Here is a 14,669-nt window from a genome sequence, read left to right on the forward strand (position 1 = left end):
ACAGCTTGCAGATAAATAAACATGGTGTGTCAGATCACACTTTCTAGGTCAGATTCTGCTTTGAGCTACTCTGGGCTCAAGTTGGGGTTGTTTGTTTAGTGCATAGCACAGTTGGGCCCTGGTCTCAGCTGGGGATCTTAACGCTACTGTAATAATACAAATAATAAATGTCTTCAATGGGATTACCATTTCCGTGTAAAAAAAGGAGAATCTGACTCACTGTCTTTAGGGATGTAAAAGCTGCCTCGCTATAATGAGTTCAAATCAAAATTATATTTGCACTGAAAACCAATTCATTTAAAGAATCAGATTTATCAAATATTAAACAAAACATCAACATACTTTAGTAGGGTTGCAATGTTGTTCTTTGACATCCAAAAGGCTTTCTCATCTTGATCCATGTTTTCAATTGCTCGAAGGGAAGGCACAAGGATGGTTAGATTTGAAGTCACTGACAGCATTGTGTTCATTGAAGCCTCCTGAATCAGAATAAAATGTGTTATATTATATGTCCTAAGCTTATGTGTCATCAGGTGACCCTTTTAATAGGGTTCCATACATGAGTTGTCCTGTGATTGGTGTGGGGAGGAAGAACCATTAAGTAGTGTAATGATTTGAACCAATGGCTACAAAGAAAGCTACCAAAAAAAAAAAATGTGTGGAAAGCCAAAACAGTGAATTTTTGGTCAGTGTAGGAAGAATAGAAACAATCCTAATAAGGATAAGAACCAATTTTAATATAACCATAAGAAACAAATCAATCTACACAACTATCTTACTGTGTCATTTATTTTATGTATTTGAATTACAAAATATTGTGGTTACTACTGCTGCTTGATAATAGTTGCAACTGAAGTACCCATGAAGGGTAGTCAGAAGTATTTAAGAAACAGGATGAATAGAGTTAATAGCCATGAAATAGGTAATCTGCCTAATACAAGGTTCACATTTGAAAGATCGTATATTTAAGCAGAGCTTTTCCAAGAACCATAACAGAGTTATGCATCTAACTGTAAATGAATTTCAATAGGATTTGGGTGCCTAATTCCCTTCAGGTGCTGTTGACAATCCCAGTTTTAACATGGGGCTGTAGGCTGCTAATATTTGAGTTTGCTAACTCATGTTTCATTTAGCAGTGTTGGGTCTTAGGCTGTGGAAGAGACTGGGGAGGAGAGATTAAAAGGATTAACCTCAGTGTAACCCCTTTCTCATAAAACAAAACACCACCACCAAATTTCACTCTTGCAAATTTCCATGAAGCAAGAGGTTCAAGTTTTGCCTTGCCCTGGCCCGTGTGTTGCCTGGAGACTAGCCGTGGTCTCTTCCTGGTGCTCCTTCATCACTTTTGTTGTCCTTTCAGTGTCAAGAAAGGAGAATATGCATAAACCAGCCCCCCGAAATAGCTGGGAATTTTAGCTGTTAGTGTCGTCTTTCTTTCAAGTCCCCATTGCCACCAGCATCTGAGGGCCTCCCAAGTATTTAAAAATAGAACTAACAATAACAATCTTCCTCTTCTTTCCTTCCTAGTCTGTAGGAAAAAACTGCATTCAGGTATGAAAATGTATAAACATGAACATTCCTGACAGAGTATGAAGCTAAAAATATGCCCTGAAAAAGACCTCCCTGTTTTGCTTGTCTTACCAAACACCATTTGATCCAGAGAGAGGTTTTCCCCTACCCCAAAAACAAAGCATCTGAACATAGCTCAGGCAACCATAGGGCCTGATCCAGCCCACTGAAGTCCACAGAAAGATTCCTGCTGACTCTTATGGGCTTTGGGTCAGGCCCACAGTCTCTTTCTGGGCAATAAGTATCTAAGGGCCAAGAATTGATTTGTACAAAATCTTGGATAGTCACTGTGTTTTGATTTCCTAATTCCTCCTTTTTATGAAACTATTTTGTAACTGGAAAGGATATGACTAAAGTCCGATGACAACTGGTGTCTTGATAACCACTTCTAGATGAGTAGGATTCTTACTGTGTTGGAGTAAAATCTGGGGACAAACCTGCTTTAAGAACCCTGTACTTCTTATCATTTAACAGAATACTTGGCTTTTGTTTCAAGACAATGGAACTGAAAAAAATAAAATAATAGATGGTGTGTGACCATGGGTCTGGTGTGGAGGAAGGACTGAAGGGAATGGGGGAGGCTAGGGATTTTGATAGGAGATAATTAAGACAGTACATATCATTGATTGAAAGTATTTTTGGTAGGTTATTTAGATAGCAGTGATTATAACTATAAGAGTGCCATGAACAGCATCTATGTAATGGGAGAAGGAGCATCACACAAATATACAGAATAGAACTTGCTACTAACCTGAGATGTTAAAATCATGGAAGTTGCACTGGCTCTTCTAAGAGACAAGTGGGGAATGCGACACTATAGAACGCTGGTTCTCAACCTGTGGGTTGGAACCCCAAAGTGGATTGCGACCCTGTTTTAATGGGGTCGCCAGGCCTGGCGTTAGACTTGCCGAGGCCTGGGGCTGAAGCCTGAGCCCCACCACCAGGGGCCGAAGCCCAAGGGTTTCCGCCCTGGGCGGTGGGGCTCAGGTTACAGGCCCCTGCCCGAGGCTGAAGCCTTTGGGCTTCGGCTTTGGTGCCCCCTCTCGCCCATGGTCTCGGGGCGGGCTCAGACTTTGATCCCCCTTCCTGGGGTCATGTAGTAATTTTTGTTGTCAGAAGGGGGTCTCAGTACAATGATGTTCGAGAACCTATGTTATAGAAGAATATCTTTTAACACTACAGTTCTTTAATTTAAGAGGTGGAGTTTCTCTGAAGTAGAGCAGGAATGTCCATGTCCCTATTTCAATAGACTCTGTGGTCTGCTCTCTGCATAGTGTGTTCACTCTTCTCTCTCTCCCCTCTATCACCTGACGAGTTTTGTGCAAGCCTTGCAGCACTTTCGTAATACTTGACTCCTAATACATGACTACATGTCTTATTTCCACTCTTGTTCTGTTATTTTCTGTCTGTAAAATTGCCAATGAAATATGCTGCTATTTGACAGCCTGGGTCACATAGGCAGCCAGATAACTATTTTTAAATTAGCCACATTATCCTCCAAATCCACTCTGCTGTGATGGCTACACTACGTGTGACAATGGTTAGGCAGCTGGCATGTTGTGACTGTTGCTTATCACACTGTTCCTAAGGGTCTGTCTGTTACGCTATGCTTGCTCCATCTATTTGTTGTATCTACTTATTGTCTCTTGTCTTATATTTAGACTGTAAGCTCTTTGGAGTTGGAAGTGTCTCTGTGTGTTTGTACTGCACCTGGCATAATGGAGGTCAGACTTCTAGGTTCTACTGCAATACAAGTGATATATTACAAAAGTGATCTGGCAAATGTGAATCCGTTTGTTGTTTGGAACAGTTTTCATTTTGTTCAAACTGATGTTTCTAGCCCTACTATAAAGTCAGACATTATATTGTGATTTACCTGCTCATTCATTTTCTATGGTTCAATCAAGTCAGTGCAGATAGTGGGTTCCTCCTTACTTGCTCTGATAGTCAGAATGATGACCACTCACAGTTTAGGATTTTCATGCCATCCAGCACTGTGCAAATATGCAGGAAAGAGAATTCTCCTTCCATCCCCTTTGCTGTGGAGTCTACAGCAGCCATTGGCTCTCCAGACCTTATGCAGCCTTCTCACCAAGGGGGGAGATAGGAGGACCTGCTCAGTGGTGAGATCTGATGTCATCTGCATGCCCATAGAGCTGTGCTCTGTATGCAGCCTCCCTCCCCATATACTAGAACTGGCATTGGTGCCTCTGCCAGTGGAGCTTCTGCACCTATTGAGATTAGAGCTGGAATTTGGCCTCAATGCCAGAAGAATTAGATGACCAGGTTCTGCCATGAAATACACGGATTCACCTGTTCATGTCAGTACAGATTTTGGCCTATATTATATGATGGGAATGTGACATTGCACTCCATATGATTTTATGAACATATGCTAATAAGTGTTAATATAATGTAACTGGAAAAGGCTTCATGCAAAAGATCTCTTGTAAGGTATCATTACAAAGCTTATATCTACTGACTGTGTTCATCCTATTTGTATGAATGTATCATTCTTGTATCTGAAACTAGGAATATAAAATATAACTCTGAGGTCCTACTATAGTTATGCAAAGTGTGGGCCATTAATGGTGGTTTAGAATCTTGATGGCTCCCACCAACTAGGACAATTGACTGTAGATGGCTCTGTTTATTCGCAAGCCTTCTGTGAGTCAGGTCAGGAAGACTGAAGGCTTGGGGTCTAATAGGACATGTGACCATGTCACCTGGTACTGGAATCCATCTTAAACCTGGTGCTTTTCCATTTAGAAGGAGGGGTGGGGACCCAGAGAGACAAAAGATTCCCGCCTTGTACCAAAGATATATAAGGGGGTGGAACAGAACTAAGGGGGCTGCAGTCATGTGAAATCCCCTGCTTTTCACCTAAGATGCCTGCTGGAATTAACAAGAACTGTACCAGAGGAAAGGATTGGGCCCAGACTAGGAAGGAGTCTAGTCTGTGAAAGAATCTTATTGGAACATCTCTGAGGGTGAGATTTCATCAGTAATCAGTTTCTCAATGTAGTAGGCTTAGACTTGCATGTTTTTGTTTTATTTTGCTTGGTAACTTACTTTGTTCAGTCTGTTATTACTTGGAACCACTTAAATCCTACTTGTTATATTTAATAACATCACTTTTGTTTATTATTTAACGCAGAGTAAATAATGAATACCTGGGGAGGGGGGGGCAAACAGCTGTGCATATCTCTCCATCAGTGTTATATAGAGGGCAGACAATTTATGAGTTTACCCTGTATAAGCTTTATACAGAGTAAAACTGATTTATTTGGGGTTTGGATCCCATTGGGAGCTGGTGTCTGGGTGCTAGAGACAGGAGCACTTCTTAAGTTGTTTTCAATTAAGTCTGCAGCTTTGGGGCACGTGGTTCAGACCCTGGGTCGGTGTTGGAGCAGACTGGCGTGTCTGGCTCGACAAGACAGGGTTCTGGAGGCCCAAACTGGCAGAGAAAATGAGCTCAGAGGTAGTCTCGGCACATCAGGTGACAGTCCCAAAGGGGTCCCTGTGATCGAACCCATCACAGGGAACATCACTAGAGATCCACATTTCTATATATTAAAAGGATAGTATTTTCCTCAAACAAAAGTATACTCACATTAACCCATTGGTTAAATCCAGCTGCCTCTGACAGAGCAGACAACTCCTGATCCAATAAAGAGAAGAATTAATACAGTGGTTATTTATAAGACCAACATAAGTGGTCTGATTTTCAGAGGTAATGAGCCCCTACAGCTGCTATTGCAATCTGTGGTGACACAGAATGTCTGTCCTGGGTGCTATTACATGGAGATGCAGGGATTCAGTAGGCATACGGAATGAGGATAGTGGCAGTTGTACCATCAGCAATCAAACAGTAACATTTTCCTAGTACTATGGTACACTTTGGTTTCAGTGGGCGTTGTGAAAGCCCAACTCCTCTGAAAATCAGGCCACCTAATGCTTAAATATGCATGTGTTAATGACTTTATCATTTAATTTATAGGTGTCTAACGGGGGCTAAACATTTTATCTCTAAATACTCAAGCACAAATCTTGGCTTAACTCAGTCCCAAATAAATCAAAAGTGAATTCTTTGTTTTTGTGCTGTATGTACACCACCTAGCACAATGGGGTCATGGACCATGACTGGGACACCTAGGCACTATCGCGATATAAATTAAATGATAAAGTCATTAATACAGAGTTAATGTTGCCTGGTATAATCTGCACCCTTCCAGAATTTAAGTTCAGCAAACTTCAGACTTCTGGAAACAAAGAAATACTGAATTAAGGTTGTTTGCCCATGTAACCTTCTTTGAGTGCTGCCCCCAAATCACCCATAATGCACATACTCATACTCTGCCTATTGGCTGTAATGCATAGGCACTCCCTGAACTTGCTCTACACTCAAACACGGAGCCTACTCCAACAAAATACCACTTGCAAAATTTAACAGCTGCCTCATACCCTTTTACAACCCCTTTACACATGCACACAGGATACCATCTAAACCTTTACTTTCCCCCACACATCATTAAATCCACAGACTGCTCTTCTATCCCACCTCACTATTAACAATACTCATGGCAAGAAAACCCCAGAGCCCTTCTGCTTGACATAATCAACACAATTCTGTATTGAAACCCTGCATCTCCATGTACCATCACCCAGGACTGACATTCTAGGTCACCTCAGACTGCAATGGGAGCTGTGGGTGCTCATTATAAAGGGGCTGAGAGCAGGACTCAGACACTCCCACAGAGGCAAGGCCCCCATATTCCATCTTACATGAGAGGGCTCAGACTTCTCTGATGGGGTAGGAGCCCCAAGATCTGGCATGCACTATCTGGAGCTGCCCCTATTCTCCTCCAGTCCACCTGCCACTCACCCCCATGTCCCTTTCCCAGTGTCCCTCCCCCATCCCCATTTATCCCTGCTCCCTTTGATGCAGTCCCAAACCCCTCTCAGTCCTATACCCCCACTCCTCCACCCCTTAAAATGCCCCTCCCCTGACAGTAAGCATTCTTACATCTAACTTTTGTTTTGTTACAAAAATACTTTAAATTTATTCCTGCAACAAGTCTCCCTTCTAAAGAGGGGCAGATTTTTTTATATGCCTTTTCGCCCTAGGCAGGGCTAGAACTGTCACTAGCTGGGTGAGGTCAGGACAAAAAGACTTACTACTTATCACCTTGAACTATCCAGCGATAGTGAAAGCTTTCCACCTACAAATCCTCTTAGCCTCCTTTTTTTTGCACATGCTCAGTGTGATTTGTTTGGTGTTTGACCCTTACTCAAGAGCTTCACTGGAGAGCCAAACTCTTGCTAATAGTGTTTTCAATTTTGCTCCCCAAAAGGACTTGTCGGTGCTATGAACACTCTGATAATAACGCTCAAGTGAGTGAGACCCTTATGTTTGATCTCTAGGCCTGGGCAAAAAATGTTGCCAGACTATATCTTTAGAAAAGCTGTTTATTTCAGGGGGCTGCATCTCAGGAATCCCTTGGTCAAATGACCTTACCCATACTGCACACTTCTACAGGGCACACTAAATTTCAAGGCAATCTATGTAACTGTGCAGATTTTACAGCACCAAGAAGAGATATTCTTTACACAGAATGGTCTTCTCAACCTTAACAATAGTGAAGATAGTGCTCCATTATAATAAACATAATAACCATTAAAGGCAAGTCCAATTTTTAAACTTTCTTTTTTTTTGTAGTACTGATAGTGAATGGAAATCCTTTAGGGTCATTTTCAGAAATGGGACATTTTTAGTAGCCGAAGAGTACTGTAGTCCCAGAAAAACTATACTGCTATTCAGTTATGATTCCCCATTCCCATGCAGCATGTTCACTGCAGATCTTCATCTTGAGTGTAATAGCTCCCTAGACAGACATTTTGTTTTCCACCAACTGGAGAATGGAAGAGTTTTTAGGCTCTGTGTTGCCATTTCCAAGTAATGTGAAAGGTTGCAAAATTAACCCGATATTACAAATCCATTGGCAAACCTGCTGTAAATGTCTTTATGTTCTGTAATGGATTCTTAGTCAGTAATTTATTTGGTTTCTGTTCATTTCAGTGCTGAGACTGGGAACAGATTGGGTTACAAATGGTAATGCCAATCCCAGTTTCTTACTGCTGCCAGCTTAAAAAGAAAAGATTGACACATACCTTTCCTTTTCCTATCCAGTTAAATAGTTGAAAATTTACCTTCTTTGCTAAATTACCTGTTTTATTCTCCTATTTTGCTTATGATAAGTCAAAGTCTGATCAAAACTGACAGGTTCAGATGAGACTAATTTTCAAGGTCAGACTTTCATATAAACGGGGCACCCACAGCTCTCAGTTGGATTTTGTGAAAATATATGAAAATTAGGCTCCCATGGTGGCATTTTCCGAGGCTTAATGAAATTAGATGCCCAATTCCTTTAGGCCCCTTTGCAAGTCCTAGCCCCTGTCTTTAAACACAGTATCTCATTTCTGGGATTTGCAAGAGTCTCAGCAGGAATGCTGTCTACAGTCAGCACTGTTGTGCATTACAGTGTTAGAGTTGTGCAGAAGTTACTTTACTGTCTCCCTAGCCAGCATTACTGTAAGAATCTGCAGTTGAACTTGCCCTTAGATAAAAGACCACTATCTTACTTACATCTGCTGCACTTCCATAGCATATGATGCCATCTCCTTCATAGCCCTTTGCACACACACAGTCCCAGACACCAGATGACACAAACTGACAAGTAGCCTTTTAAAAAAAGAGGGAGAGAAATTTTAATCTGTCAAAGAGCTGGGGATTCAAGAGATGTTGTTGATATAATATGCTTGCACATAATACAAGGCAATGCTGAGATGTAGCAAAGTTAAAATAGCTGAAAATCCCTTCACTGAGGCCCCGATTCAGTAAAATATCCATATTCTGGAAAGCACTTAAGCATGTTCTTAAGTCCCACTGAAATCAATAGGAGTTAAATGCTTTCATGAATGGAAGAAACAAGGTGTGTGAGGTAACATCTTTTATTGGACCAACTTCTGTTGGTGAGCTTGTCTCTCTCACCAACAGAAGTTGGTCCAATAAAAGATATTAGCTTTATTTTCCTCCCCGTAGAAAGTTTTTCATCTAGCGTACCAGAAAAAATACAATTTAGATAACCAGTCTCATGCCACAAATGATGAAAAGTTCAGAGAACAGTTAGTGAAAAACGCATAAACTGTCAAACAATTGTGAATGACAAAATCATGCACACCAAAGCTGTTTGCAGATAATTTAGGAACAGAAACAAAAGGCTAAATTGATCCAATAATTTATTGGCAATAAATAATCCAACCAGTTCTAATTTAAAAAAAAATCTCTTTATGCAGTGTAGCATATCACATCTTGAAGAATCCGATAATGCTTGGCTGAGCAGCTACTTCTGGTCTGGAGAGAAGAAATGGTAGCGGCCACTAAGTATTTTAACTATCTGGGAAAAGCCAATTGGATCTTGATTTGAGACTCATAGAGTAAATTGCATCATACTAAACTTATCCACCTTGGATGGATGAACAGACCCTCCTGAAATTTGAACCTATGGTTCGAGAGTCTATGTATTGTTAGACCAGATGATGAGACTACTAAGGCCCTTTTCTTTAGCCATCTTTGAAAGGTGAATGGGATAACTGAACCCTGAACTAGCTATTGTAAGTAACCAAAACAAACTTATTCTATGGTGTATGGATTCAATGGATCTGCACCAATTTACAGCAGCAGAGAAGTTGTCTCTCTGTCTTCATGTTTTTTTGCTGATATTCCAAAAAAGCAAAACCAAAAACCGTCTAGATATGACAGAGAACATGGAGATCAACTTTCCAGTCTTCTTAACGGACCAAATTGTAGGGGCCTTACTCGATTATCACTCAGACTTCAGTCAGGGGAACTCTAATGGATATCAGTGGAAAAACTGAATAAGGATCTATTTGGATATCAGCTATCACTTCACCTGACTCTGTAGGACATTTTCATGCACTCCACTGAGCTTTAAAGATCCTATAACATGGAGCTGCGACATATTTGCTCTAGTGGAATGCCATTCATTCTCACGTCCATGGAGGAAATATTATCCACTGATGCATACAGTAAAAGAAATGTTATTTGAATATTTGTTCAGAGAATAATTAACTCACCAGATGATGGCACTTTCCATTTTGTTCCAGACAAGAGGTTATTGGTTCACATTCAATTCCATTCCCCCGAAATCCTTCCTTACATTCACAGTCATTCTACCATTCCAACAAAACAGGACAGTAAGGTAAAATGATTAAAACATTGTAGATCTTCTAAACACTATGGATCAGATTTCCAGATGGTGTTTATCCACATAGCGCCACTGACTTCAACGGTGTGGCACCAATTTACACCAGCTGAGAATCTGTCCCTTTGTACTTTAAACCTACAAAGGATTTGTGTTGAACCTCTGAACCTATTGTTGCATTCCCAACAGTAATACCAGTAAGTTGAGGCCCAGCACATGGTAGAGCTGAGATGTTTGATCTTTTGGCATCATTCACAGGGAGGGGGTAGTCTCTCAGTGTGTCCTGCATGGATGTTTAGAAGAATTAGTGATTTAAAAACTATATATATGTGTGCGCTAGAAATATCCTAGAGAGATAATTGGCATTCTATGGATTGTGGATGGATTTTTTTTTTTAAATTTTTCCTGAATAATTGTAAATAACTAAAGAATAAAGTACAGTCCCTTTTGATAGAGAATTAATGTTGATAAGCTTTTTTTCAGAAGAAGTGAATTTTAAGGCAAGATTTAAAATGGAGAGAAGGGTAATCATTTGGGACATAAGAACATTGGATTTGAAGGGGCCTCCTGTATCGTCAACTCCGGTCTCCCGCTATTGCAGTCACCCCATATAATCCCTTCATAAATTTATCAAGCACCACCTGAAAACCACTTTGGTTTCTTGCCCCTACCCCTATGAGATGAGGAACACAAGATGTGGGAGGCTGTTCCAGGTATGTGGGGTTGCATGGAAAAGGGCACATAGAAGGAGTGGGAGAAGATGTAGAAGATAGTAGTTTGGTAGCAAACTTGGGCAGAACAGAATGTGGTAGAGGTAGTGCAGGAAGATATGAGCAAAACTTACCTGACCTGGCCCTACGTATATGCAGGTAGCATTGTTATGGCATCCTCTGAAATTTGGTAGCAGACAATTGTTGATCTCTGAGCAATCTCTTCCATTGCCACTCCATCCTGGCTGGCACACACATGTGTGAGTTCCAAGGCCTGTTTTAATACATTCTGCCTGTGGGGACATGGCAGAGTAAACAAGTTTAATGGACACCAACCACCATCTTAAAATGGACAGCTCAGAAAAGAACATGCTGGAAAGGAGATGGAATCTTTGGCTATGACACTAGAGAACCAAACTCTATTTTTTCCCCTTTAATATTTTAATGGATTTTAATTTTTTAATTTTTTTTTTTTTAGTGCTGGTGAATAGTGCTAGACTTACAGCCCAGGAGCTTGACGTTCCCCTTTGTCCACAGGAGGCAGTGGTGGGCAGTGAAAGGTTCCACCGCAATGTCGTGTCAGTGTGTCTCACTCTGACTTGGAGGGGCGGAGGGACCACCTTTAGGAGGTGTGAAGGCCTCTGTTGACTGAATCAGATCTTTGACCTCTCAACCGATTCAATCAGCAAAGATGCCAATTAATGCCAGCCACTGTGGGTGTTGTTATGTGGATATCTCTGCACTGCTGTCTATAATGCAACTAGCAACTTATTTCACATAAGATTCCAAACAGTCATCAGATGATAATAAATAACTTTAGGTCACTAATAACTTGACCTGAATTTGATCTTACAATTTAAACATTGAAAATAATTTTAAAATCCATTACTTAATCCCTTGAACTAGTTATGGGCTTCCTTGTAGTAGATCTTGGTCTGCCATCTCTAAAGAGGAAAAAGGTCCCCCATTGCCATATCATTAGCGTCACTGTGGAATGGGAGGGCATAGAGGAGTAGAGAGATTTCAATCCATGGTTCTACTGCTTTGAAGGAAGATTTTACTTTGGGTTATATTAAGAATGTCACAGAATGCTCTAAAAAAGCTGTGTGGCATCCATCTTTGGGCATAATGACTATATAAGTCATAGCAATTTTCATAGCAAAACAACTGTAAGGGCAAGATTTTTAACTATGGGAAGGATTTGAATTTGGTTGGGAATTCAGAATTTATATATGCAAATATTTCTTACTGGTATTCCTAGCCTTTCTTTAGATTTCCTTTAAACTAAGCAACCCATTCTGTAAGAAATTGTATACTTACATTGGTATCGCAACCACCTTGAGCTAAACTAGCACAAGGATCTACTTCACTGCAGGTTGTTCCATCTCCCTCATATCCAGGTTTGCAGACGCAGCTATAAAAACAAGTGATTTGATTAAATCACTTCGCATGATAGGACATGTGTAAAATTAAACTGAATTGATTTTTGATACTATTTTTCCTTTAGCACATTGTCTAAATTACAGGCTGCTTAAAATTATTAGCTTGGCTTTATGGAAGCTACCACGTCATTTCAAGTACATAAATGGCTAAAGGTGAACATCAGAAAAGCACACTGCCCAAAATTTTCAAAAGCACTGAAGTCCCATTTTCAAAAGTGACTTAAGTACTTAGCTTGTCTCATTGCAAGTTAATGAATTTAGGCTCCTAAGATATTTAGGCACTTTTGAAAATGAAACTTAGGTTCCTAAATTACTTTGACACTTTTGACTGTTACCCTCTTACTTCTGCAATTTTACAAGCTCAAACATATTGCTCTTAAGATCTGAAAAAGCTGTGTATAATGTGTGGAAATGAGCACAGAACTGAGAATCAAACCGCTGAGATCTAATCCCTGCTCTGCAATTGACTCACTGCATTGCTTTGGGTAGATCCCTTCACTTTTCTGCCTCCGTTTCTCCCCCTATAAAATGAAAGGAACGTGCACATACCACCTCATAGTATTATTATAAAGATTAATGTTTATACAATAGTGTGAAGTGTTATCTTGAAACAGAAAATGCCAATCCTGTAGTTTGATTCTGAAAGTGTTATAGCACACCTAAGATTAGTTAGATATAAGTAACTGACCTACCTCATGGCACCATTACTAAGCTGACAATTTGCATGTGCATGACAGAATTGCACAAAAGGCCCACACGGAACTATCTGCTTATCACAGAGTTTCCCAGCATATCCACTTTTGCATGATCCGCCAAGGCAGATGCCATCACTATCTATCCTGTTATCACACTTCCCATAAACACACAGACATTCTGTAAGGGGAAAAATAAAATGTGAAATTAAACAATTGTCCCTATATGCCATTTCTTAAATATTTCAGATTAGTTCTTTCTAAAATCTAAACACCAGTAATAATATTCTTCATATTTTTTATAGCACACCTGTCTGCCATTGGAATTTAAAGTTACCTATAGAAGCTGGTGAAGCAGGCACACAACATAATTGGATTGAAAAAACTAAAATGATAAACAGATCAAACAAAATCACTAAACTTTTACAAACCAAGGCCCTGATCCTGCAAGAATTTACTCACGTGCTTAACTTTATGCCCTAAGAGCAGTTCTGTTGAAGTCACAGAACTACTCAGAGTGCCAAAAGATAAACAAATGTGGATGAATTTGCAGGATCAAGGCTCAAAAAGATCTTAATATTCTATTTTTTTAAAGTATCTGTGCTTCAGCCTCTGACCTTGCATCATCTTATGGAAGGCCAGTGGCCTCTCAGGCTATGGTTATGCACAGATAAACTCACGGCTGGTTTGGGTCAGCTGATTCAGGCTTGCAGGGGTCAGGCTGCGCGGCTAAAAATTGCTGTGTAGACGTTCAGCTTAGGGCTGGGGGCCGGGCTCTGGAATCCTGCATGAGTGGAGCATCCCAGACCTTGAGCTCCAGCCCTAGCCTGAACATCTACACAATACATTTTAGCCCCTGAGCCCGATCAAGTGTCATGGAACAGCTGCGTGTTTTTTATCCCGGTGTAGACATAGCCTGAGCCTTAGGGGAAAATGCTTTTTGCGTACGATAGACTGGTTCATAGTCAAAAAGCTATGGATAATTATGTAACTTATAGACACAGAGTGAATATCTGTATATTTCATTTTATTTAGTCCATTTGTCTCTCACTTTACAGCACATATAACAATATTGAATCCTACAGTGGAAAAAAATATTACCATATGCCACTTTTCTTTTTATTCTGGGCCCTACACTAATAGATTCCATAGTTATCTAGTAAGAATGGTGTGTAAAGTGGATCTGAATCTGATTCCTACATAATCTTAAATATTTTCAGATTGTGGATTTTTTTTCAAGACAGTGACTGTGTCTTCATAGGTCTGTAGACAGCTGCTATTACATTTGTGAACAATTCCAGAATAGAAATAAATGTTGAGGAGGAAGATTTTATCTGTTTAGATAATCACGCAAGGAAGGCAGATATGAAAAAAAGCAATTAACATAAGGCAGTCCGAGTCTGATCCAAAGCCCAGTGAAGTCAATGGAAGCCTTTCCATTGACTTCAACGGGCTGTGGATTAGGCCCTTTGTTGGAAACCATATGAAATTCGCCCACCCCAAAGGCCTTCTATAGAGAGTATACCACTATCAGTTAGCACTGATTGTAGTACAAATAACGTTTTAGAAGACAACAGGTTATGCACAGTGGAGGACGGAGCAGCTATGCTTACTTTTGTCACACTGAGGACCATATTTGTCAGGGTCTGAACAGAACTGACAATGGGATCCTTGAAATCCATCAGTACAAATACAAGTTCCATTTCCTTTCATTCCATCCACACACTGCAACATAGAAGATATAGGATTTATACAGGAATGTTAAAATAATCCTTTTTTGTTACTCCCTGGGGGAAAAGTTGTATAACTTAGGCCAGTCTATACCATGATTATAGCAGCGCCCTCTTTAAATGTAAGAAGAATCTCAACCTAATGATAAATATTTTTTTCTAGTGGAAACTTCCCCCCCAACTTCTGTTTCTTCCCTGTTCCCATATCCCCATAATTCCATTCTCCTTCTCAATTGTAACT

General features: G+C 40.2%; 1 protein-coding gene across 1 annotated transcript in view; it reads right to left on the bottom strand.

Moving 5' to 3' along the window:
* The window catches only part of STAB2 (stabilin 2), a 137,912-nt gene that overhangs the window by 70,375 nt on the left and 52,868 nt on the right, over positions 1-14,669 (bottom strand). Inside the window, exons 22-29 of the mRNA XM_054033227.1 lie at positions 14,312-14,423; positions 12,699-12,879; positions 11,885-11,978; positions 10,699-10,857; positions 9,727-9,822; positions 8,216-8,311; positions 5,183-5,230; positions 343-479 (exon numbers count right to left, since the gene is read on the bottom strand). Coding sequence (XP_053889202.1) covers positions 343-479; positions 5,183-5,230; positions 8,216-8,311; positions 9,727-9,822; positions 10,699-10,857; positions 11,885-11,978; positions 12,699-12,879; positions 14,312-14,423 — 923 coding nt within the window. The remainder of the gene's footprint in view (positions 1-342; positions 480-5,182; positions 5,231-8,215; positions 8,312-9,726; positions 9,823-10,698; positions 10,858-11,884; positions 11,979-12,698; positions 12,880-14,311; positions 14,424-14,669) is intronic.

Source organism: Malaclemys terrapin, chromosome 1, assembly GCF_027887155.1.
Source record: "Malaclemys terrapin pileata isolate rMalTer1 chromosome 1, rMalTer1.hap1, whole genome shotgun sequence".
NCBI classification, from domain to species: Eukaryota; Metazoa; Chordata; order Testudines; family Emydidae; genus Malaclemys; species Malaclemys terrapin.